Source organism: Eleutherodactylus coqui, chromosome 12 (genome assembly GCF_035609145.1).
Source record: "Eleutherodactylus coqui strain aEleCoq1 chromosome 12, aEleCoq1.hap1, whole genome shotgun sequence".
Lineage (NCBI taxonomy): Eukaryota > Metazoa > Chordata > Amphibia > Anura > Eleutherodactylidae > Eleutherodactylus > Eleutherodactylus coqui.
In genome coordinates this window covers 94,443,563-94,469,866 of record NC_089848.1, presented here as the reverse complement: position 1 = coordinate 94,469,866, position 26,304 = coordinate 94,443,563, and the positions used below count along the sequence as shown (strand labels likewise).

General features: G+C 44.0%; 1 protein-coding gene across 2 annotated transcripts in view; it reads right to left on the bottom strand.

Moving 5' to 3' along the window:
- Positions 1 to 14,184: 14,184 nt before the first annotated feature.
- The window catches only part of ANKIB1 (ankyrin repeat and IBR domain containing 1), a 119,001-nt gene continuing 106,881 nt past the window's right edge, over positions 14,185 to 26,304 (bottom strand). For both annotated transcript variants that reach the window (XM_066585649.1, XM_066585650.1), the window contains exons 17-20: positions 20,634 to 20,685; positions 19,645 to 19,753; positions 16,909 to 16,952; positions 14,185 to 16,807 (exon numbers count right to left, since the gene is read on the bottom strand). In XM_066585649.1, the coding sequence (XP_066441746.1) occupies positions 16,091 to 16,807; positions 16,909 to 16,952; positions 19,645 to 19,753; positions 20,634 to 20,685 (922 nt within the window). In that variant the 3' untranslated portion in view covers positions 14,185 to 16,090. The remainder of the gene's footprint in view (positions 16,808 to 16,908; positions 16,953 to 19,644; positions 19,754 to 20,633; positions 20,686 to 26,304) is intronic.

Genomic DNA, 26,304 nt, shown 5'->3' with positions numbered 1-26,304 from the left:
CCATAGCAACCAATCACAGGTCAGCTTTTATTTCTCATACTGCTCAGAAAAATGCATGCTGCTTGGTGATTGTTTGCTATGGGCAACAAGGAATGCCGTTTTTCTTTTAGACAGTTTTGATACATCTGCCCCCATATGTATTAATGTATGAATCAGGGTGGATGTGGCAGCTGTGACCGTTGTGTATCTTGTGGCGTCACCGTAAAGCACAATGCTGTCAACAATGTTGGGCAGATGTTGCTAAATTACTGCAAAGTAAAGCGGAGCAGTTGTTCATATCAACCAATCAGCATCCAGCTCTCATTTTACAGAAAAGCGTTTTAAAATGTAAGCCACAATATGATTGGCTGCTATAGGCAACGGCTTTATTTGCCCCCTTGTACTAGTCCTGATAAATCTCCTGAATTGACTAAAACAGACTCCCCGCTTTAACCCCTTAGTGACCAAGCTTTTTTGGGTTTATTTTGTATTTTAGTTTTTTTCCTCCCTCATTTTTAAAAATCGTAACTCCTTTATTTATCCATCGCCGTCGCTGTATGAGGGCTTGTTTTTTGCGGTACGAGTTGTATTTTCAATAGTACTGTTTAATGTAGCTTATAATGTACTGAAAAAATGTAAAACAATTCTAAGTGGAGAAAAATGGGGGGAAAAAAACGACATTCCATCATTTTTCGGTGCGTCTTGTTTCTATGGCGCACAAACTGTAATAAAAATGACCTGATAGCTTTATTCTATGCGTCAGTACGATTACCACGTTACCAAACTTATGTAGTTTTTTTTTCTGTACTATTTAACTTTTTAAAATTATTTTCCATCTCCATCTTCTGCGCACAATAACATTTTTATTTTTCCGTAAACTAGTTGTATGAGGGCTCGTTTTGTGCCGGGCGGCCTGTAGTTTCCGTTGTTCCGTTGTATTTTTGAGTACATACAATTTTTTTGATAGCTTTTTATTACATTTTTTCTTGGAGACAGGGTGACCAAAAAAAAAAAAAAGCGCATTTCTGGTGTTTATTTTTTTTTTTTGGAAGACGTTCACCGTGCAAGGTAAATAATTAGTATAGAAGAGCGAGTATACTCGCTAAAGGCAATTACTCGAGCGAGTATCTCCCCGCTCGAGACGGAAGGTTCGGGTGCCGGCAGCGGGCTGGGAGCTGCGGGGCGGAACGGAGGGGAGATCTCTCTCTCCCTCCCTCCCCCCCCCCACCCCCCGCTGACAGCCGCTACTCACCGCTTCCCCGCGCCAGCACCCGAACCTTCCGTCTCGAGCGGGGGAGATACTCGCTAAAGGCAATGCTCGCTCGAGCAATTGCCTTTAGCGAGTATACTCGCTCATCTCTAATAATTAGCTATTTGATAGATCGGACTTTTATGGATGCAGCAATATCAAATATGTATTTTTGTTTTATTATTTAGATTCTTTTATTGCAAATATGCCAAAAGAGTTGTCTTTTTTTTCCTTTTATTCCTTTCTTCTTTTTAATAATTAGTAAAACTTTATTGTTCTTACTTTTACATTTCCTTTTCGTCCTCCTAAGGGACCACAACTAGCGATGCTTTGATCACTCCTGCAGTATGATGTAAGAAACTGCTGCTCCCCGCGATGTATGGAGGGAGATTGCAGCGCGATCTCCCTCCATACACCTCCTGCAGCTGCAGGATGTTAAAACACTACAGGGCGATCACTAAGGGGTTAAAGAGAAGCTGCCGCCACCTATGAGCACTATAAACTAGGATAGAAGCGCTCATAGGGTGGGTTCAGGAAGTCCAGGGATGCGCTTTGCCTCCCGTTACAGCACCATAACTTAAGGCCCTTTTAAGAAGGAGCGACCATCGCTATTGAATGGAGGTGGTGGGAGCAGTTGTGCACAATGTATAACACGTGACTGCCCGTCACTTCTTCCAGGGTCCGTGCGGTGGGCATCGGCGTTGCAGCACTGAACGGGGAGCTGCCAGGATAGGCAAGTATTCCACGTTTGTTCATTGTAAGCTCGTTTGACTTTTTTTTTCCTCATAAAACCTCTTTAATTGAATAGAATAAAGTTTGGAATTTGTAACCTGCCATCTGCATGCAGGATCATTCTCAAGTACAGAAGTTGTGTTGCGGTTGGAATGTGATCCGTGCGTGCCTGATTGGACAGGTATTTCCTTGGCCTCCTCTCGCTCCAACATAGGTGTAATTCTAGCTTCATGGCATAGCTATGGAATATGCCAAAGATGTTCAAGGGCTGGGATTCCAGCTCTCAAGAGAATGGGGTACAAGAGAGCACGAGTTAGCCATAGGAGGCAGTTGCTACAGCAGGAGTGAGGAGCTGGCCGTGCCGTTTATGGGGTCCATGTCTTACTGTACTTAAGCAGGGCATGTACTGCACCGCCACACTAAAGGCCTCCGTACACATTAGACTCTAGTTATTCAAACCCACCAATTTCAGCAGGACCACGCAACTGTTACATGTATATGAGGTCCTCTCAACTCTCCCCAACAGGCGATGTTGGGGAACAGAAGGATCAGGGATGGTGAATTTCAATGCCTGATGGTTTTGCGCACCCCCCCCAAATAAGTCGGCACCAGAGCTGTCTGACTCACTTGGCCGAACTGGGTGTACATGGGTTCAGCCAACAGCTATTGAAGGTGTCTTTGCCTCCAGTGGAAGGACCATTGTTAGTAGCCACTCATCTCTATGGCTAATGACAAGACCCAAATCACTAAGTAAAACGGTAGGGTAGCACTTAGAGGGGACCCTCGTACCAGAAGTTTCCCACTCCGGATCAGGTACATAATACAATTCAGTTCATTTTTGCTGTCTCTAGTCTCGGAGACTTTGGCCACGACACATGTTGCACCATTCATGTCGTAGATCAGCACAGATCACACACTATGCTACCAAAAGTAATGGGACACCTGAGCGAAAATCACAAGCCGCATTTATTTCTATATGTTAATACTTTAGTGGGGCTCCTTCGGCTTGATTGACATTGGATACGGTCTGTGGCATACATTCTACTAACCTCTGATACACTTCTGCTGTTTTTTTCCCTCCATTCATCCTGCAAGTGTCTGGCGAGTTATCAAAGTAGATGCATTGGCCCATCTACAATGGTGCAAGGAGCGTAGTCATTGGACAGTTGAGCAATAGAAGAACGTTCAAAGGAGTGACAAAGCCAGCTACTCCATCTTCACATCAAATGGCTGTACCTGGATGCCTGGGGAATGCCTTCTGCCTGAGTGTGTTGTGTCAACAGTTAAGTATGGCGGAGGAGGGTGTCAAACTCATGGCCCGCAGGCCGAATATACTTTCAGTTGTTCCACCTGCCGCTTGAGTCATAGGCAGAGGATATGACTATTAGAGAGACTGTAATTTAGCTATAGTCTTGCCAGCCACAGGTGGAAGAAATTCTAGTTAGTCAGGTTTGACACATGCATGGTCTGGGGATGTGACCATCATCTCAGTCTGCTAGTTGGAGTGGCAAAAACAATAAAAACTGAAGGGCCTTAACATCCTAGAAAATGTGCTGCTGACAATATGCAATACTCTGGGAATTGGAACATCAGGTCATTCAATAAGAACAGCGTCCATCTTCTTTGAGAGAACTCCCCAGACGTTTGCAAGATGAATGAAGGGAAATAGCTGACATGTATTAGATGTAGTATAAAGTATCCAATGTCAATATGGGCAAGGGAGCCCAAGTATTAATATATGTAAATAAGGTCGCTTTTACAAGGGCGACAAAATCGTGCGTTTTTTTTTTTTTGGCAATGTGACAGTGCTCCAAATGGCATGTATGTGAAGCCCGGGCTTTCCAGCGGGTTCCTTCACATTAGAGATGTTTTGTAGGCTGCTACATTGCGAGAGAAAAACAAATTGTGGCATGCTCTATACACATGGCTCTATACATCCATGATTTGCGATGTTTTGTAGCCCATGTTTCCCTATGGAGCCTTACTTTGTGTTGCATTGCACGAAATTTCGGGTCTCGTGCGGCGCAATGCAACTTTTACAGTAGGAAGTCCTACTGTTTGCCCCTAAAATAAGACCTGGCTACATTAAAAAAAAGGCAAGCAATACATTACCTAACAGGCACTGTCCACTCTGCCCCCCCTCTCCTTCTGAAGCTCCAGCACACTTGTCTGTTGTCTTCAGCCAGCTCTTCTTGTTGAGAGGGTTCAAAAGTCCCACCTTTAGAAAACGCTGGCTCTGATTGGTTCTTGAGCGACGCGGCTTAGCCAATCAATGCAGGACTCCATAAACAAATCACAGCCATCGCATTGAATGGCTGTGGTTGGCTGAGTCGCGGTGTTCGAGAACCAATCACTGCAGCGCTTGATGAACCAATCAGAGCCAGTGCTTTCTGGAGGCGGGATTTTTTAACCCCCTCACCAGGAAGCGCTGGCTGAAGACTACAGACAAGTGCTTAAGAAGAAGTAGTGCGGCGGAGCGGACAGCACCTGTTAGATAATGTATTGTTTGTTTTTTAAATGTAACCAGGGCTTATTTTCAGGGTATGGCCTATATTTCATCCCCCCTTCCCCACCGAAAATTTCGCCAAATTTGTAGCGCCACAAGAAAACGCATCAATATCGCACAGAAAACAGTTGCCATTTTCTCGCAGCGTTTTACTGCTGTCACCCATTTGAAAGAGGCCTAAATACTACTTTTGATTCTTGCGCAGGTGTCCAATTACTTCTGATGAGAGTGTACTATTTCACCATTAGAAAATTAGGTCTTGCGCTCTAGTAGGACGCAGACCCATAAAACCACTCTAGCGCACCACAGACAGCATTAACTATTTCACTACCGTAGGCTACCAGATATATTCAATATTAACCCCACAATCACTCACTAATGTCTGAACCCACCCTATGTAAATATGTAGAATGTGGACCATGTAGAAGGCAAGGGGACTTTAATGGGGTATGGGCACATTGCCATCTCTGGCATCAGAAAGTTACTAAAGTGGATCCTATTAGAGCGACGGACGTGAATCTGTCCACGTAGGGCTGTAGTGTAAATGCCTTGGCAGACCCCACACTAAGGCACTGGCGCACATTTTCTTATGTGCACGTTAAAACATGGATCAACTGAACGTTGGAATGGCCAACATAGTGGTGGCGTTCAGAGATGCCCTTTACAATGGTTCCTCCCCACGATGCCAATCAAACCTCTGCCACACATCCGACCGCAATGAGACAACTGAATCGCTGCTAAAGTAATAAATGTTTAATCAGTTTTGCATGTTGCATTTTATGAACAGCATTCATTTGGCCGAACATCTACATCGTTATATTCTAATGTATAGAAAATGGGAATGTATCAAGTATACATCATGAAAGTGCAAATAAGTCAAGGTTACAGGAATCTGCATCTTTACATTATAAAATAACGGCTTTACAAAATAGGTCATCAGGTTCACCATCACTGGATCCGAAAAGTGTCGATGAGCGCGGCCGGCAGAAGGGTCCGGATGGAGATACGCACGGTAAATTCTAAGCTGGGATATTTCCTCGTATTTAAGAGGTTTGCTTGCTTTAAAGAGCAGTTCGACCAAAACAAGATGTTCTACGTCTCAAGCGGACTTTTTCTGCTTCGTTTATATGCAAACATTTATTAGCTGGGTCACAGCCAATATGGCCGCTGCAATATAAAAGGACTAACGTTCCTAGGGCGCTGATTGACAAAGATGGCGAATTACAGTAGGCGGGTAACGTTTAGTGCATGTAACTAGCCGGGTCTACAGTTTAACCTCCAGTAAGACGTACTGGGGTCATATTAGCCGTCACCCGGCTGTCCCAGAAACCGATCTAACCAAGATATGGCTCGTCAGACTTAACAGAGCTTTTTGGGACTTCACTATTAATTAACTATCCTCAGGATAGGTCATCAATAATCCATCAACAGTGGTCTGAAGCTCAGGACCTCCCACCACCCCCCAGTGTTTTGCTGATTGAACAGTCTAAAATGCTCAAAAGGTGATCACATGACCTGAGAGTTAATAAGATTGAGCTGCTATACCATACACAGCCACTATACGATGTACAGTGCTGTACCTGGTATGGACTGAAGCGACCGCGGCACAAACCAGTGCACACTGCCATTTCAACCAGCTGATAGTTTAGTCTCACAAAAATCTCTTAAAACGGAAGGAATTTTACTTTTTAGTTTATGAAAACTTTTTGAACCCCTTTTTTCCCTACAGTATTAAGATATGGGAATAAACTGAATTTTTATACGGACGCAGTCATATTGTGAGAACAGCCATTAGGATCTCAGGATACATGCCAATAGCAGTCAGCAGCTACAGTGCAATGATGTGAAGAATATAGGCCACACCTCTTTAAAAAAAAAAAAAAAATTCTGAAGAGTCTTCAGAAGTGTCTTCACATACCCAACCGAATTCATTGCTATGACTGTTCCTTTATTCTACAGCAGAGAATCCGTCACATTGGAGCATCACATTTGGGAAAGGATACCCCCCCGCCCCCCCCCCCCCCCACTATCCTTCCAATTCTGTGATCTAGGACTCAATATCACAAATAAAATCTAAAGATGGACACCGACGGATGGTTGTTCAACACGATCACTGAGGCTCCAAAGTAAAAGTGCAACATTACCCGGGCTTCATTCTTTCCCTATGGAACGTTATGCAATCTTTAAAGTTCCCTTGAAATGTTTTTCACTCATAGGGAAAGTTTGAAGTCAACCATGAGTAGTGAGGCTGCAATTTTACAACAGAGTGCTGTTGACTTCCGAACTAAAATCCTGGTATTCTCCAAGACACACTCATCCCTAAGTGCTCTGCAAGTGACCAAAACCTTACAAGGAGTAAATGAGTGGTCAGTGATTTGCGTACCGAAAAACGGCCAAAAATATGAATCTGCGGACTATGGCCTACTAAGTCCGAAAATACATGGCCGGCATGCCTGGGTGCTGCAGGATGTTAACCCCTCTGTAGTATTTTATAAAATCCTATTCAGACAGTGCAGTCAAATGCGGCATTATTTTAGGGCAAGCCAAGTTTTGTTTTGAGTCACGGTGCGCCATAACCCTCGCTACAGTGCGCCATAACCCTTGCCACAGTTTTTGCCCTTGATATTAATAAAAGTCTAAAGCAAAAAAGGCCAATCTCCTTGTAAAATATTTGTGAGATACACGCGGTCCCCCCACTGCCACGTGTGGCCATCACCTACTGTACATTCAACCACTTCACATGCAAATGTTGGGTTATGCAAACAGCACTCAAAGAGGCTCTTCTGTCCTTCGGAAAGCATCAAGGTCCGCTGCAAACAGGGCAACACGAAGGGCCTAGAAACGGAGCCTGAGTAACGGGGCAAGTAATGATTTTTCAAAGCACGTGCCTCCTACCCCAAACTTTCAAACACATTTTCCTCATTAGCTAAGCTATACCCCCGCAAGGAGATTCGCACTTTAGGCCGGCTTCACTCAGGCATATTTGCGCGCATAAAACGTAGAGTATAGAATCCATTGATTCCAATGGGCTCATTCACATTTCCGTATTGTAGCGCGCATTTGAGTCGCACCCAAAAAAAAAAAAAAATAGAACATGCTCTATCTTTCTGCATATTTGCGCACCAAAGATCCCCATAGAAGTCAATGGAGGGTGCGCAGATGCGGGCAAAGTACGCAAGGAGATACAAGAAAAAATGCGTAATTGCGCTGGAAAAAGAATACTTCTGAAAGTAATTAACCATTTCAATCAGAGTTTGTTCGACGTGCACAAATAAACATGTCCTGCGGGCAGAAAAAGTACAGGAAGATACGCAGATATGTGCGCAAAAATGTAGCGCTGAGGCGCGTGTAGTTGTGCCTACGCCCGTGTGAAGCTGGCCTTACAGTGTACCAGCGGCTGTGTTATTCACCAGGCCGTACAGTACATCCAGGTTTTCATTACATACTAGGAAACAAAGCAAATACAGAAAAGTTACAAATAATCGACACAAATGAATACAGGTTCTATCCGTTTATATGCATTTTTTTTTTCTTTTTTTTTCCTCTTTCTGGAAGCCATAAAACACGTTTCACATCAATGACCAGAAAATAGAATACTTCAAATAGTACTGCCTAATAAAAGGAAAAAAAAGCAAAATAGATATAATTTTATGCAATTCCTATAGAAAAAGGCAAACGGCCTCCGGCTGCTTCCAGGCTGTATGGTCAGGATGACACAGCCGCAGGTTACAGGGGATCTCCTCCAGAATCGGATCAGTAATGCCGGGAGGCTGAGAAGGAGAACAGGAGGACCTGGCCGTCGCCAACCTGAATTTCCCCTTCAGTAAACCCATTTTAAACAAAGTACGGATTTGTTCCTTTAGGGTTATGGACAACTTTGGGGGCAAACATTTTTTTCTTCATTTAAATGCGTTAGTTATTTTAATACTAATTAAAACTTTTGCGGAGTTTGTCTTCTGCAGCTTCTACACGTCGCCGTACACTGACGGATCTCCTATTGAGACGAACGCATTTTCTTTACGGACAGCATAAAACATTGATTTGTATTGGCGTAGTAAAAATAATTGCTGCATATCCTATTTTGGTCTGAGTCAGACTCAAGTCTATGGGATTGTGTAAAAACGCCTTAAGTACACAGTTGCATCCACATTCACTGTGGGGTTTTTTGTATAGGCTACTTGGAGACAGCGGGTGAAAAAAACTTTTTTTTTTTTTTTAAACAGCAGTGGATATGGGTGCAGAAGCATATACACTATATACGCACAGGAGCATGGGAGTGAAAACAGTGCATTTTTCATGGGCCACAATTGCTACACTCATGTGCATGAGGCCTTAGACTGCAGTTTGTACATACAGTTATAAGTAGAAGCTGCAGAAGACAAACAGTACAAAATATTTTACTTAAAAGGGATTGTACCAAGATTCCAAGTTATCATCTAGTCACAAGTTGTTGATGGATGGGGGTCTTACTGCTAAGACCCCCCCCCCCCCAATCTTGAGAACGGGGTCCCGTGTCACTGCGATGTTACTGGACTCCCAGCAGAGAGGAGCCGCCTGAATGGAGCGATGGTTGCATAAGCATCCTAATGCTACATTCACTTTTAAAGGGACCCTGAAGCTAGCTAGAGGCAAGTGCTTGGGTCTTTCCATCCACGGAAATGAATGGTGTGCCGACCGTGTGGGCTAGCCCAGCACTCCGTTCATTCCTACGTCACTGCCGGGGGAGAAGAAACACCCGCAATAACAGGCAAAGGGGGACACGGGACCCACATTCGAGTCCTCCACTGATCAGCAAGTTATCCCTCAAGGGGTTAACTTGGAATCTTGGCACAACCCCTTTACACCCTACTACAAAAATTATTATTGACCCAAATACATGCATTTTAGTGAAAAAAGAAATTTACCCTCAAGGTAAAAAAAGGTATCCATGGTCTTGAAGAACTACAGTCAATCAGGCTTCCCTATTAAACAGTCATATCTAAAGGAATCGTCATTATCAGGGTCTATGACAGCCGTATAGAGGGGACGCCCCACACTTTCGATATCCGATAACTACATTGCTGCAGACACAAAACACGTCCCCAAAATATGACCGCTGATTGCAGGCCGTTCCTCTAACGAGGCCCCACTCCGTCAAGTAGTAATATGGAGACTTGAGGTTTTTAAAGTGGAACCCCTTGAAGATCTAGGCTGAACCGGTATGATACGGGAGGAGAACGGGCAAGAAGATTAGCAGTCATCAAACCACACGTTTCTCTCCTTATTGCCATAGAGCTGAAGATGGAGAATCCCTTTAAGTATTGAGAGAGGATCCTGGTTAGCAGAAGTGCAATAGTTGGTCTTCCCTGTTTCACACAAATTACGGAATTCTGCTTGGATTAAAACTGTGACAAGAAAATAGTCGGAATCCGAACATTTCCCACAACGTATTGAAGAGCCTCGATCACATCTCCACCCACCGGACACAGCATGCGGTTAGTCACCCGTTGTCTCATGGAAGTAGCCGCTTAACAGGATGCGCATTGTAGGTATTCGCTAAATATATGTTCGGTTTCACTACAACAGGAATCAACACATCAAGTATATACAGTCAACATCACAAACAGCAGTCGGGTCTATACAGAACGTTGGATGTGTCACTTATTTCACAATCTATCACGTACCAGAGCTGAATTTGTCATTTACGTGATGAACGATAAACTCAGCACTGCTACATCATTAGCTTAAGACGGTGGTACAAGATAGAAAAAAAAATGGCCGCTACTCTTCCAGAAACCCCGTCATATCTTTTCATGGGTTGTGTCTGGTATTACAGCTTCGCTCCAGTGAAGTGGAGAGGAGCTGCAATACCAGACACAACCTGTGGACAGGCGTGGCACTGTTTTATTTTTGGAAGAGAGCAGCCATGTCTCTTTGTAATCCTGAGTCACCCCCTTAAAATATTGTTTCAGCTCACAATATGGCATCCTACAGTGATTTTAGACGACCGGTTCGCTTTAAAGGAAAGGCCATGAATGGTTTAGCGGAGGTCATAATATAGGTTTATTTCAGACATCACTCCCGTACAATGTGGCAACTAGAACCTGAGGAGGAAAGGCACAGGAACGTCATTGCGAATTTGAAAGGGGATTATGAGACCCGCTCCGTAATAATAAATCCATATCAATTAATAGAAAATACTCATTGTGCAGTCTGTGCCCATAATATCAGCGTGGAATGAGCAGCCTAGTTTTTTAGATGGGATTTCTACAAAAATAGACATTTTTCTTTTACCGTTTTCTTGCTTAAAGCAAAAACACTTGGGGAGACAAAAAGTCTCAAACTACCGGGGTGATTTTTGGCACCGTGAAAACGTACACGTGAGCACCATCAATTTCTAAGATCTCGAATAAAGCCTATATTCAGGCCGTACTAGGGTGGGTCATGGAAAAGTAGGCCGTCTCTGACCCCGGCACCACACTCTTACAAAAGTAGTCTAAAAGAAAAATCTCTTTGTTGCTAGTAGCAACCAATTACAGTGCAGATTTAATTTCTTATACGGCTGAGCTAAAATAAAAGCTGCGCTGTGATTGGTTGCTATGGGCAACAAAGATTACAAATTAAAAAAAAACTATATAAAAAAAAAAGTTTTCATAAGACTCTGGTGCCGGGATCAGAGGCGGGCTACTTTTCCATGGCCCACCCTGTAGAAGGAACATTGCACTACATTCTACACTCATATGTACCATCAAGTGTCCCTTAGAAATGGGTGTTAAAATGGAAGAAGAAGAAAAAAAGACCAAAAAGTGGCCCCTCTATGTCAGAGAGGCGTGTAAGTGCCATTGTTTGGTTCAGAACTATAGGCACCCCAGATCGCTTTGCACTACCTAGATATTTCATCACTGGTCTGAAAGACCTTTTATGTAGAATTTAGGTGCCAAAGGGTCTGATGGCTTCAGTTCTGGAAATCGGAGGTAAAGTAGATATTACTGTATGAGGGATTTCTGATCACCTGAAACAGATTCCCATTGTACAATATACACATTCTAAATACCCTGTATATACCTTTCATTGCACTACGGTATTTAAAGGGGTCGTATGTAATTAGAAAACAAAGTCAGATTTGTTTTTTCAACGCAACCTGCATCACTCCAGTTGGGTGTGCAACTCCATTCCAGTGAATAACTGCAATACCAGGAGTTGCGCTCCTTCTGGAAAAACATTGATGTTTTTTCCAACTCTTTGAAAACCCCTTTAAAAAGAGTCTACCGTAAAAGACCAGCGTTTAACATCATGTCACAGAAGTATAGGCAAAGCTTAAAGGGGTATTCCAGGATATTTTTAACTCTTGCTATTGGTGACTGACAGGTAATCAATAGATGATCGTCGGGTACCCACCGCTCGGAGCCCCACCGATCAGCTGATTCCTGGTGCCAATATCATTATGGTCAGTGGAAGAAGCAGAAGGTGCCGTCCATAGCGCAGCGCCATTGAAGTCAACGAGAGCTGCGCTATAGTCAGCGCTTTCTGCTTCCTCCACTGACCATAGCAAGAGCGGCACCGGAAATCAGTGGGGCTCCAAGTGGCAAGTCCCCTCCCCTCCGATCATTTATTAATGACCCGTCGGCCCTTGATAGAAAAAGTAAAAAAAATGCCCCAGAATACCCCTTTAAAACTTCTGGGCCTCAATGCAAAATGTGTATCAGGACCCCCATCCTACAATGAGCCGTTCATGGTACAGCGCAAATAGAGAAGACCGTAGGCCCCCTTTATGGACCAGATGCATCACCTATAGTTAAAACACTAAGTCTACAGTGTCTCTGCAAAATGTCCTCATCTTACGATGGCCATGTGGGAGGCAGCCATTTTGAGCCCTGAGCCACATTTCATAAAATCATTCATAAAGTCAAGTAAAAAGTGCCCCAGTAATATCAGTGATTCACAATTAAATGGGTTTTACCAGGATAAGTAAAAAAAAAAAATATATAAAAAAAAAAATCAGAGATCTCCATATGGAAAAGTAAGACATTTTTTACATTAATCACATGGCGTAAGATCACATGACCGCAGCAACCTATCGCTGTAAACCACTGTGATATTTCATTCATGGATGAAATGCTACCATACTCTGTGTGACCACATGCTGCTGCGGTCATGCGATAACACCATCGATGACCTGTCCGTATGCACCAAAATCTAAAACACTTTACAAAGCAGGATTTTCAGGCAGTCGTCCAGAAGGTGATAAAATCAGTAATGTTCATGCCATCTGGATGGGAAAAAAATATTAAAAAAGACACCTCTGAAGAGTGCCTGCTTACGCATTTCGAACCCGTCATCCAAGGCCTTAGACAAAATCTAAACTCCGGAGTGGTGAAGCCCAGAATAAGTAATTACATTACAAAGTTTACTTTTTTCAATATGGGAGGAGCTTGAAAAGAGGCAATTTTAGAGATTTCTAAAAAGTTGCCCGGAGCAAAAAAAAATTTAAAAAAATTTAAAAATGTTATCCCTAATTTTTTATTGCCCCAAAGCGAGAATGAAAATAGCCATTGGTTGCTATGGGCAACAATTCCAAATTTTACTTGAGGACGCTAAGTGTAGTCATAAAAATCAGGGCAAAAAAGTGGTGTTGCTTCTAGCAACCAATCACAATGCTTGTTATGTTTCTGAGGCAGCCAATAAAATGAAAGCAGCACTTTGATTGGCTTGCTGTAGATAAGACAATTATATATACTATTTGGACATCTTACAAATCTGCTAATCTAGCTTAGTTGGGCCAAAAACGTACAGGGGTCATCCATGGTTGAGCACGGACCCTCCAGTTAGTACCAATAGCACTCTCTGCTAACCAAAGTGTATTGGCACTTCCTTTATACAAACTATCGACTGATGTACTAAAATGGGAGAAAAGTATATAGAGGAGATTGAGCATTCCTTCAGAAATACTTATTATGGGTGGCAAATAAAGGATGGCAGCTGACAAGTCAACCAGATACCAAATGTTGAGATGGCTAGTTGAAGGCTGTATGTTACCGCTGCCAATATGGCCGACTGAACTGTTCTTTGGTTTCTTATAAATAAAGTTAGTTGAAATGATCACTAGATGAATAAATGTATGAAGGCGCTAGATGTTGCCTTTGTAGCAGGATATATACCGTATCACGAAGTATTGCTTTTTTCAACAAACTTTATAAAAACTCAGAACACTTTCATCAGCAGCTTCATTCAGTCCAAATAGGAGCACTTTCTGATTTCCGTATTCTAGTTCTCTGAACCCAGTTTTCAGGAATATTGGTTTTTATGATCACTTTAGCTTGGTTAAAGAAGTCGCTCTACTTCTCGCTGCAGGAAGCACACAGCTCTGCAGATTGCGCAGCAACTTGGGTTGGTACTGCAGGCCCAGTCCTATTGAAGTCACTGGGACTCAGCTTGCAGCACCAACCTGGGCCACAGCGCAATGTACGGAGCAGTCTGCTTCCTGGAGCAAGACAGCTAGAAATGGGAAAACCTCTCTGAGGTGGACAAGGAGGTTCACTGTGGCATATATGGACCCCGGCCACATGACAAACAAATGAATTTAACCAAACCTTTATGTAATCTCATTGCCAAATCCAAACCAAAAAGGCGATATCAGTTTAAAGGGGAAAACATATGGTGTACTTGTCTACTATTTCTACCCACAATCTGCTGGCACAGATATCTAGAGCTTTTAAAAAAAAAAAAAAAAATATATATATCTTTAAAAAAATTCTTTTATTTTTACCCCAAATTAGTACATCAAAACTTCACAACATTCGCAGATGCCTTCTTCTGGTTTTCTTGCTTCACTTACTAAACCCTTATACAATTTTAAACCAAATCTGCTGCAGAATATATTTTTTTGAAAAAGCGTTTTTTTCTTTTAGTTAAGAATTTTTTCCCCATTTGAATAAACAATGTCAACCAATGTAAAACTGAAAAATGTAACAAAAGAACCAAAAACCTCAACTTCCATAATGTTATAGCTTTCAGTATGAGGGAAAGAACTTGCTGGAGTTATGCCGGGCTCCATCCACCATTTATCTGCCCAGGAGATGCCATCATAGGTGAGTGGTACAGATATTAGGTATTTAAAGGGGATCTATCAGCACCCTTGAGCCCCATAAACTACATGATGGGGCTCAAAAGTTTAGCAAATGGGGAGTCCAGAGAGCTACTTTTTATACTCACCAGGTCCCCCGTTCCAGTGCTGTGCCCCCCAGAAACCAGCAGACGCACACAGCTTGACACTTTTCCCAAGGCCGTTTGCATGCGCCAATTTCTCGGGGAGCACAGCGCTGCAACGGGGAAACTGGTAAGCATAAAAATCAGCCCCTCAGATCCTCATTCTCTCACTTTTGAGCCCCATATATGTAGTTTATGAAGCCCCCTTTAAGATTATATACATCACATATAGATTCCTTGATCAAAGGGTATCCCCCGTCTAAGTAAAGAATACACTGCATTAGTTCACATCTGTAGAGGAGCAAAAATTATTATACCCCAGTTTTTGGAATGCATTGACGGGGACTTAAAAGATTGATGACTTAGCCTGAGTATAGGCCATCAATGGCTGATCAGTGGGGGTCCACCTCCCGGGACCCCAGCCAATCAGCTGTGTACTGGGTTGCGATTTCGGTGTATGAAACGGAAAGTAGACAGCTCTGTCCATTTTGCAGTGACCTGGCCTGGTACTGCAGGCACAACTTGCATTGAAGTGAATGGGAACTCTGCTTGCACAGCTGGTCTCCGAAGCGCCACTGTACAGGGAAGAACTTGGAAAAGATTGTTGACGCCAACTAGTTCTGCGACCGCTTTAATTTGAGGATGAGAACCACTTGCAGGACGCCATCACTTTTAGTAGATCTAACTATGGGGGATTTGTGGTTTTAAGAAAATACGTGGAAACTCCTCTGTGTCACAGTAGGACCTGCATGGAAGCAAGACTCTTATGGATGTTTTTTTTTTCATATTAATTTATAGCCAATGCTTCCTATAAATAAAACCGCATAGGGATAAAAGAAAATATTAGGAAAAATATTCATCCAGGGTTATAGGACAGGTTCTGATCACACGAGGTTTGACAATGCCACTGATATAACGAATGGTTCGTACTGGATGCCATCATTGTACAATTATTTCACCATCTTTTGGACACACAAAACAGAAGACGGGATATCACCGACAACCTTGTGTAGGCTCCAACCACAAATGCAACCTGCACTACATCAAGTCTTGTAGAAAAAAATGCGAGTGAGTGATACGCGTTTCAGCATCGTTGGGGAGGCTTGAGGTACCCCCACTCGTTTTTTTTTTTGCCTAAAAACATAAATTACTTGAAATACAAAAAAAAATGTAATTGTTACCAAACTAAGGCTACATCATGACTGCATTTTATTAGAAGATAAGATTTCACCCTACTTAATTCTTGAAAAAAAAAGGAAGAAAAAAAAAAGGCAATCAAACTCCATTAAATGCGGAAAAGAATGAAGTTCAAATCGGTTTTAAAGACGAATCAAGAAATCCAAAAACCGTTATTCATTTCCTTTCAGTGGTCAGTAACGGCATCTTCATCTGTTCATGACATCAGGATGTAAACTACTATACAGTTTGGTTGGTTGTGTTCATACCAAATGGACTTGTTCAACCCATTCGGTGGAAGGTTCAGGAGTTCTACTTGAGATATCTTCAGAACTGGTCATACTGCTTGTGATGTCATTCGTGTTGTGTTCGTCGCTCTGCGACACTGCTTCGATCTGAGGGGCCGTGTCCTCTGAAGTCATTTCGTCTGTTCGTGTTTCTGGGTCTTCGTGAATTAGTGCATCCTGAAAAAGTGCATGCTCCTCAGCGACATCGGTCACCGGATGTTCGCTGGCACTCCCTGGTGGTAGGTCAACGTCTGTTTCTGAGTTCATAGAGGGAATAAGGGCAATGCTTTGAGGGTTCATGTCGTGAAACCAAGCCATGATGTTTCCTAGAAGGTTTTCACTCATGTTGGGATCTTGACTAGAAGAATCAAGGTCACTACTGGATGTTGGGGCATCAGTGAATGAGTGCGAATGTATGCGGTCTGATGTATATGGGTCGTTACTGGCTCCCAGCCTGACAAGACTCTCCCCGAGTTCTAGCAGTTCTGAACTACTAAGCGCTGACCTTGGGTTCTCCACGCTTATTGGAGAAGGATCCAGCCTGGTGGGCAGAGATGAACCTATGGCTCCTAATGACGACTCATTATTGAGGAACTGTCTCGTTTCCTCATCAACGTTGAGACCAGATTCTTGCAAAGACAACTGAATGGCCAAAAGGATATTGGGGTCGTCATCATCTAGTGAGCTGAGTGCCTGAAAAGTTAAATGACCCAGTGAGTTTCTATAGTACATGGATATGGTCAAAGGACACAAACAGAACGTGTGCAAGTAATCCAGGGAGTGACTGAACTCACCGTGGACGTGCCGTGTCTTCTGCTGCCGCGAACCTCCAGGGTATCTGATAAAATGAAGAAGGATAACAAAACAAAACTTGAAGACATATATGGTTACACTATATACAACTGATACAAATGTATATTGAATTGAATTGCATTAACTGACCCTTCTGTAATGGCCCATCCGGACCTTCACAGATCCTTAGTGTGAAGGGTCCAACAATGCTAGATATAGAGGTTGTACTGGATTTGAAAAACATGACTCCTTTCTTTCAAAACAACGCAATGACCCGTACAATAAAACTGAACACTTTGTATCCTGCATGACAAACACTCTAAAAGGAAAATCGGGAGCCAAAAATTTTTTTCCCCTTATTTCGCCTCCAAAAAAATGCAATATAAATGCTAAAAAAAAAAAAAATCATCATTTTGGTATTGTAGTAATCATACCAACCGGCAGATGTGTCATTTCTACCGCATGATAAACTTTGTAAGAAAAAAAAATAATAATGGCAGAATAGTTTTTTTTTTCACCCGGCCCTCCCAAAAAATTAATAAAAAGTTATACGAGATATTATATGTACCCTAAAATAGTACCAATAAAAACTACCGCTCCTCACGCAAAAAAAACAAGCCCTCATATGGCCACGTCAACAGAAATTTTTTTAAAAAGTTGCATCCTTAGGTCAAAAATAGGATGCGTTACTAGGGGGTTAAGCAATGTAGCGCCATCATAGGCTGATCAGGCTAGAAGTCTGACATTCTTAGACGAAGAGAATTGTGGGTGTGATGGTGTGCCATGGTTTCGGCAACATTGGAGGGTTCTTATGCCGAGTGATAAATGTTGGGAATCCTAGTTTATAACCAACAGGTCTAAAAGCTAGCGTCAGGCTGTACACATAGAGAACACACGCAACTGCTCCGTTTTGCCATTCTGGAGTTTTTAGAAGATCACAGCCCAACCACAATGTCTGACCCCACCCTTACAACACAGTGTTAATCTTTTGTATCAGGTCTGTGGTCCTTTGTAGTTTCTCGTTGCGCAGCCTAGCACTATTCTGTATACAGGTATAGACATACTGTATATCAGGGAGAGCACAGAGCTGCATAATGTACTAAGGAAAAAGCCTTATTAGCATGGATTTGCTTACTTCCCTTCTCTTAGACCTGAAGGTTTTGATTTCAATCCCCGCGTGGTAAGGTAGCCAGCTCAGGGTTGACTCAGCCTTACATCCTTCTGAGGTCGGTAAAATGATTACCCAGTTTGGTGGGGGGTACTAAATAAATTACCTGAAAGCGCTGCAGAATAATTTGGCACTATATAAACAGGTCCCTTTCCGTTTCCGCTTCTTAGGCAAAGGCTTATGGTAACTTTTTGCACATCCATGACTGTAGCATGACCTCAATGCCTCCTTATGGAGGGAAATTGCTGCATTTCAACTGCAGGAAATCCATCATGGTCAGAATTCTAGCAATTGTGGTAACTCAACCATAGGGAAGCATTAAAGGAGATGTCTCGAGGAAGCAGTTAATTTTTTTTTTTGCCCAGTCCCCCCCATTAAACACACATTACTAAGCCCCCCTGTAAATGACATTTCTAGCTGGTTCGTACTTACCGTTCCAGCGTTTCAGCAAGTTATAAAAGTTTCCTCAAGATGGCCGCCGGCTCTTTCCCAGTCGCTCGCTGCAGCCCGACGTGCGCGCTCCCGAGACGCCGCCAGCTGTGTCTCCATGGCAACCGGACGCATCGCAGCCGCCGACCAGACGCCCCGCAGCCGCCGACCAGACAGCAGGTAACCGGCGCTAGCCCCCGGCTCCCCAGCGCTAGCTCCCCCGGCGCAGCGACAGCCCCCCCGGCCTAGCGACAGCCCCCCCCATCGCAGCGACAGCCCCCCCGGCCTAGCGCTAGCTCCCCCGGCGCAGCGACAGCCCCCCCGGCCTAGCGCTAGCTCCCCCGGCCTAGCGCTAGCTCCCCCGGCCTAGCGACAGCCCCCCCCATCGCAGCGACAGCCCCCCCGGCCTAGCGCTAGCTCCCCCGGCGCAGCGACAGCCCCCCCGGCCTAGCGACAGCCCCCCCCATCGCAGCGACAGCCCCCCCGGCCTAGCGCTAGCTCCCCCGGCGCAGCGACAGCCCCCCCGGCCTAGCGACAGCCCCCCCCATCGCAGCGACAGCCCCCCCGGCCTAGCGCTAGCTCCCCCGGCGCAGCGGCAGCCCCCCCGACCCATCACTTACCTGGGAGGCTTCTCGGGGCTGCTGGGCTGGGCTGGGCTGGTCTTCTCCGCTGGGCAGCTCCAGTTTCTGCACCTTCCTCTAACAGAGGATGGTGCAGAATGGCCGCTTCAGCGCGCTCCCGAGCAGTGACAGCTCGTCTGCGCATGCGCAGACGAGCTGTAGCGGGGAGCACACTGAAGCGGCTCGTGCTGAATGGAGAAGACCGGACTGCGCAAGCGCGTCTAAAAAAGCAAGCTGCCAGCGAATTTAGACGGAACCATGGAGACGAGGACGCTAGCAACGGAGCAGGTAAGTGAATAACTTCTGTATGGCTCATATTTAATGCACAATGTACATTACAAAGTGCATTAATATGGCCATACGGAAGTGTATAACCCCACTTGGTTTCGCGAGACCACCCCTTTAAGGTTACACAACAGCTGTGATAAACTGTGATTTTACGGCATCATCATGCCGTCTTAGCCCTATTACTCGCATATTTTGGCCACTCTGCAAATAAACTACCATCCATCAAAAATTACCTAACGTGTTTTCTGTGTGATCGTCTGGATCGGGAGTGTTGCTCCTCATACTGTGCAAGTCGCGCCGACGCTGCCTGTGCCTTCTCCGATACTGAAATTCTGCATATTCCTGCAAAAACATTCAAAGACATTTAGTTAAGTGTAAAATCCAGCTGTCTTCTCTATCACTGTATAGAGAATGATTGGCATCCTCCTCCATCCATTTGTATTAAGCCAAGTTCACATCTGCGCCCTGGCCTCTTGTCGATTTCCATTGTTCGGCTTTATCTTCAGAGCTGAACAACAAAAACATCAGATCTGAGCAGAGTCATATGGGCCCCTATTGACTACAATGGGGTTCGTTCAGCTTTCAACATCAGTTGGACTCCCAGTTGTCAGAAACTTGGGAGATCTCCTTTCTGGCTTTACTTTGAAGATATTGTATGGGCATTACAGTTGTGTAGTTCTAATTCTAGTCATCAGTGGTGGTGTCACTGCTGAAACCCCACCAATATTTTGTTCTACACCTCAGAAGGGTTGTCCACTTTTGACAGTCCCCACCTGGTAGAAGACTCTAAAGAAAAAAGTTGATGGCAAGTGTTTAATTCCTCTATAGTGTCTCCAAAGGATGAGAAAAGTATTACATGTTGTCTGTTGAAATCAGTGAACTGCACGGAAGATTTGGGTCCTCCAGAGAGAGAATGAAAGCTTATGCTAACCGCTCTGTTCTGGCTACTAGATGGGGACCCCTCTATTATCTCCAAATTCTCTAAGAAGCTATATGAATATGGGTTTTTCAAACCAAGCAACCCCTTTAACCCCTTTTATATAATTCATCGCTAAAAAACATTATGTAAAATTGATAAGTAGGAAATAGCAAAAGTGATGATCACAGCAACCACTGACAAACCACTAAGTGATTCCTCCGTCTCCATGTCTACCCAACTAATAGCCATTACTGGCATGTGATGAAGTTATTAGACCAACCCAACTGCAAAACATCCTCTTACCTCTGGGGAAGCGAAGCCTAAGTACTCCCAGTCCCATGTACCTCCAGAGAAACTAAAAACAAACAGAAAGCAATTAGCAGGATAAGAATATACAGCCCCTTAATTGGGGCTTACTGTAACAGATGCAGGATAAAAACACTGTGCAAGTAATGATGCCCAAAACAAGCTACACAAGTTTTTATATCTTCTTTACTGAACTACAAAACTCATATGCGTGGCTGGAGTCAATTTAAAATGACAGTTCTCCATCAGCATCCCACTTATAAGCTATAGCCAGGGGCTGCAGTGGGCATCCATAGAAATTAGCAGGCAATCATAGACTTTATTGGGAGCTCTACAGTGACTTGTGTTCTACAGCGCTGCTGGCATAACAATATTGTTCATGTGGCTCCCTCAATTAATGCTACTAATTTTGGGGAAACCCTAACATTAAACCAGTATTTTTGTACTTACCATAAAATGTATTTCTCGTCTGTATCATTGGAAGACATAGCTTAAGACCCTGGATATAACTACTGCCACTAAGAGGCAGCCACTAAGCAGAAAAATGTTAGCTTGGTGCCTGCAGGAGGGGTATAGCTAGTAGGAGGAGCTAACAGTTTGCATGGAAGTAGTAGGAGCAGCCAGGTAGGATATGAAAAAATTAAGCCAATATAAAAAAAAAACAAGAAAACGCAAAAAACTATTGTAAAACTGTAACTCGGCATAGCACAATGTGCAACCCACGACGAGAATGGTCTAACAAGGAGAAAAATATCTGAAAGTCCTAAGATTAGACTAGATCGGTGCTTTGTCCCACAATGAACGAGACGAGAAAAGAGATTTTACAATAAATAGAAAAATCTTTCTTTCATTAGAGGACACAGCTGAAGACCGTAGGGCGTTCCAGTGCAGTCCCTTGGGATGGAAAAAAGTAGAGAAGGATGTATGTGGTCAGTTTATGGCCATCTTTAAAACTCTTAGTCCAAGGGAGGAGTCTGCAGATGCAAAAGTTTGCACCCAATAAAACGTTGAATAGGTGTGCCACGAGGACCACGCAGCGGCCTTACACACTTGAACAGCGGAAGAGCCATTGCAAGCGCCCATGAGGCACCTGCTGCCCAAGTGGAATGTGTAATAACACAGAAGGGAGACACCCTGTCCTTGGCATGGTAGACCTCTTCTACCGTTGATCGGATCCAGCGAGAGAGGACCACCTTGGAGGGTGTAAGGTCACGTCTTGGTCCATAAAAGACCACAAAGAGTAAGTCATTGTGCCTGAAAAAGGCCATCAGAGAGGTAGGTCTGCAAGGCTCACACTAGATCCAGTTTATGGGGAGTGCGTTCTCTGGGATGAGCTGCAGAAAGACAGGATGAAATTGGCAGAATGAAAATCACCTCGAATGAGGAAACCATCAGCCCCAGCATTTTCATGCAGTGATAAATGGTCACCAGATTCTGGGTTTGCAGGGAATGTACCTGCTTCTGGAGAAGTTTTTGTGGCAGCAGTAGGAGAGGGGCTTTCGCCTTGTCAAAGGAAATCCCCAGAAAATCCTGATGCTGCTACAGGGAAGACTTGGCATAGTTAACAATCCATCTGAACCTGGGCAGTGTCTAGACTGATGTGGAGACATTCCAGGTTGGCTGATGCTGTCGAGATACAGGATGACCCCTTTTAGCTTGGAATGCAGGATAGCCATCACCAACACCATAATCTTTCTCAAGACTTGGGGAGCTGTGGCCAGCCAAATGGAAGAGTCATGAATTGAAAGTGATTTGACTAGTTGGCAAAGTTAGAAAATCGCTGATGCGCTCGACAGATGGGGACATGAAAGTAAGCATCTTTGATGTAGATGGATGATGGGAAATTCTCCAGTTCCATGGAAGCAATGACAGATTTCAGAGACTCCATGCGGAAATGTCGCACTTTGACATACCGATTTCACTTCTTCAGGTCAAGAACTGGCTTGACAATGCCATCCTTCTTGGGTCCCAAAAAGATTGCAACTGAAACCCAAAAAGTGCTGAGAAGGATGAACAATGACACCTTGAGAAGATTGGTTGTCTAGTCCCCAAACCAATGCTTTGGCCTTTAAAGGTGACCTTGGAATGTTGGAGCTGAAAAAGTGATCTAGAGGGAGGGCAGAGAATTCTATGATATAGCCCAAAGAGATGACCTCCCGAACCCAGGCGTCTGAGATGTGAGCGAACCAAGTTTTCCTGAATAGGGAAAGTTATCCGCCCCCCACCCTGGATGGTTTGGGTGGGGGACACCCATCCTGCAGAAAATTTAGCGGAATAGGACTTCGAGGGCCGAGGACGGGGGCGCCAGGAAGGCCTCGGCTTAATTGAGGGCTTTCGCTTCTGTTCCTGTGAGGTTTCTTATTATCCAAGCTCCTGGGGCTGGAAAAGCAAAAAGAGCGAAAATTGGTTGTTTTTTTTCTTCTTCAGAGCTCTTGCACCTCTGGGTCTGTTTTGTGGTAGGTGGGACCTCCGAGACCATCTCATCGAGTATTGCCCCACAAAGTTTAAAGCCAACAAACCAAAAGCCTGCTAAGGATGTTTTGAAGGAGGCATCTGCGTCCCAGGATTTTAGCTACAGGGTAGGGTCCAGCGTGTGGCTACCAAAGCCGCCAATGCGCGAGCATAAAAACTTCCCCGCCTGGTCTACCTGAGGCACAAAGTCTGGTAATTCTTCCAAAGCAGAGCTGGAAAGAATACTCAGAGAAAGAAGGGGGCATCCATAGTTCCAGCAGTATACACATTTGTACTTGCCTGCCTTTAAATAGGGAAGGGAGTGCTCTGTTAAAGGGTGACACTATAGCTGGCGGGTCATATTCAATTTAGGCCTTGATCCTGCCTCCCTGTCTCCCGAGGACCGGGCAGACAACAGAATGGTAAACTCGGTTCTGTTCACCCTTCCTGGTGGAGTAACAGTAAGAGTCCTGCCTCCTTGTATTCCCTCGGTCCAAGGGGTTCTCGAAAACGAACGATAAAACAAGTCTGCCTCCTACAGAAACTAAGCTAAAACTGGTTAGCTTGGTCCCTACAGGAGGGGTCTAGCTAGTAGGAGGAGCTAACACTTCTACTTAGTGTCCGCCTCCTTGTGGCAGTCGCTATACCCACGGTCTTCAGCTGTGTTCCCCAACGATACGGACAAGAAAATTGTTTTCAAAATCCCTTTTCCCCTTAATGAACAAGCTGCTACAGCCCTAAAAAGGACAGACAATTAAGCAATTGCATGCATGTGGTGGTTTTAAGGCCCCATTTTTTTTCTCAGGCTACCGAAATGAGTTTTGCTGCTTTTTTGTGACATTTTTAATACCCTTAATTTTATTTCCTGTGATTTTGCTTTATTAGGGGTAATGAGTGCAAAGTAATTTATTTTTTATTAATTTATAGTTCTTATTTTTTTGAATTAATAAAGTACAGGAATGGTCTTCCCATCTTGTTTGAAACATTTTGATCTACAATTCGTATAGTCTAAGATTACAGAGCTGCTATGGTGACAGTTTAGGTTGGTGTGGATGTTTTTTTATTAAACTTTTTTTTATTTATTTTTACTTATTTTTGTATATTTTTTAACCTATATGTCCCCGGTGACCTCATAAGACTGCTGCAAGACATGCACAATATTTTTTTCTCCTTCTCTCACAGTTTTCCACTGAAATTGCAGCAGCTATCGGGGCTCAAGTTACAGGGACAAACAGTCCCCAACGATGATATTAGAGCTCATCAAGGTTTGCCAAGACTTAGTCGCTCTGCCATGTTGGAGTTGCTAGTAATCAGGTGGTCGCCTGGTCCAATAGAGGAAACGGCGCTGCCACTTCCTCCATAGAACTCACTGAGCACAATGTAGACTGGAAAAGAGAAGGTTTTAAACAACTTCTGTCTCCTCCCCAGGGTCTTTGGCTGTCTGACAGTCGAGCACCTAACCTGCTCCTGCTAGATTGCAGGAGCTATAAACTTGCACCATATAAATATAATGGCATGGGTTTAAAGCCCTGGACCAAGCACCGTATATTCGTAGGGTTAGGTCCGTATCGGGTTATAGGATTTTCACACCAGCAACATTGATTACATACTAAATATATGACCATTCGTTCTGCCGGGAACACACTGATGCAAAATTTAAGGAGCCACAGCACTCCAATCACAACACAATGCCGGGCGGAGGCCTCGCAATAATCCTCTGGAGAGCGGTGTCAAGGAGAGTCCTGTCCTGTCCTGTATTACAAAGACAACCCATCGATGTGAATGGACACTGTTATGCTGAATTTCCCCTCTGTGCCGCAGGAAATCTGAACATTTGTACCAGGTTTCCCAACAGATTACAGCCGATTGCTGGGAATCCCGGCAGAAGGACCATTTAGGATCAGCTTATTGTCAAGAACAAGTGAGGGATTGTCCATAGCGGAGGACTCCTTTAATATGCCATCAAAGCCATTCTTGAGAAAGTCATGATGTGACGGCATAATATATAATCTTTACACAGAAATTAAAACCCAACTTTGGCTTTTATTAACGTTTGAGTTACTATAATATCAGTATTACATGTCACTTTGATTTGACACTACAATGATCTCCGCGGGGGCTTCTATGTATGGGACGCTGAGGCACAGTGTCGCCTGGATATAGCATGGGCTATTTCTGGAAGGCAGTGGCTGCTGAGATGAACTCCTGACTGGCGGAGCTATAAATAGAGCCCCCGAGGTGTAATTAATGTGTGCAATGAAAATCTCAGCGCTCCAGAAGCCGTCATGCAGAATGAGACAATGACTAACCCATTAGCATTACTTACACAGCGCCACACACGCAGCCTCAGTATACTTCTCTCTTTTATTCTAGAAAAAGATATTTTCCTTGCAAAAGGAAATTTTAAATTTTTTTTACCATATCCGCCGATATAGGCTAAAAGAAAAAAAAAAAAAGAAAGAAAAATGTCTCCTTACATACAGCGTTTCACCGAAAGGAAGACCTACCCCAATAAGCCCTGCCCTGATTTTCAGATGAGTGGGGCAGGGGTGGGCTTGAAATATAAGCCCTTCCCTGAAAGTAAGCCCTAGCTACACTACAACACAAAAAAAACAAAAACACACACAAAAAAAATAATACTTACCTAGCTGGCGCTGTCCGGGTCCCTCCCGCTGGTCTCCGCAGTCCGAGCAGGCTTGCTTGCAGTTCTCAGCGCCAGCAGAACATCGCTTGCTGGTAACAGGGTTTGTTCAGCCAATCAGAGCCAGAGCTTGATGAACCAATCACAACCATTCAATGGATGAAAGGCTGCGATTGGATCTCGAGCACGGGGTTCAGCCAGTCAGAGCAATTGCTTGCTGGAGGCAGGGTGTTGAAACTCAAATACCATAAAACGGATATTTTTGGTATAACTTACCGTAAAATCTCTTTCTCGTCACGTTCATTGGGGGACATAGCCACTGCCACTAGGAGGCGACACTAAGCACAAGTGTTAGCCCCTCCCACCGGCGCTATATCCCCCCTGCAGGCACTCAGCTAATCAGTTTTGTATGCAAGCAGTAGGAGTAGCCAATGGGAGCACAACAAAAATACATCCTTACATAAACAAAGCATATAAATGTTCTGGACTAATATAATGCCATCTGCGACCGAAGAACAGAAAGTTCCAGCAACTGCTATCTCAAAGCAAGGAGTGGGTGCTGTCTCCCCCAATGAA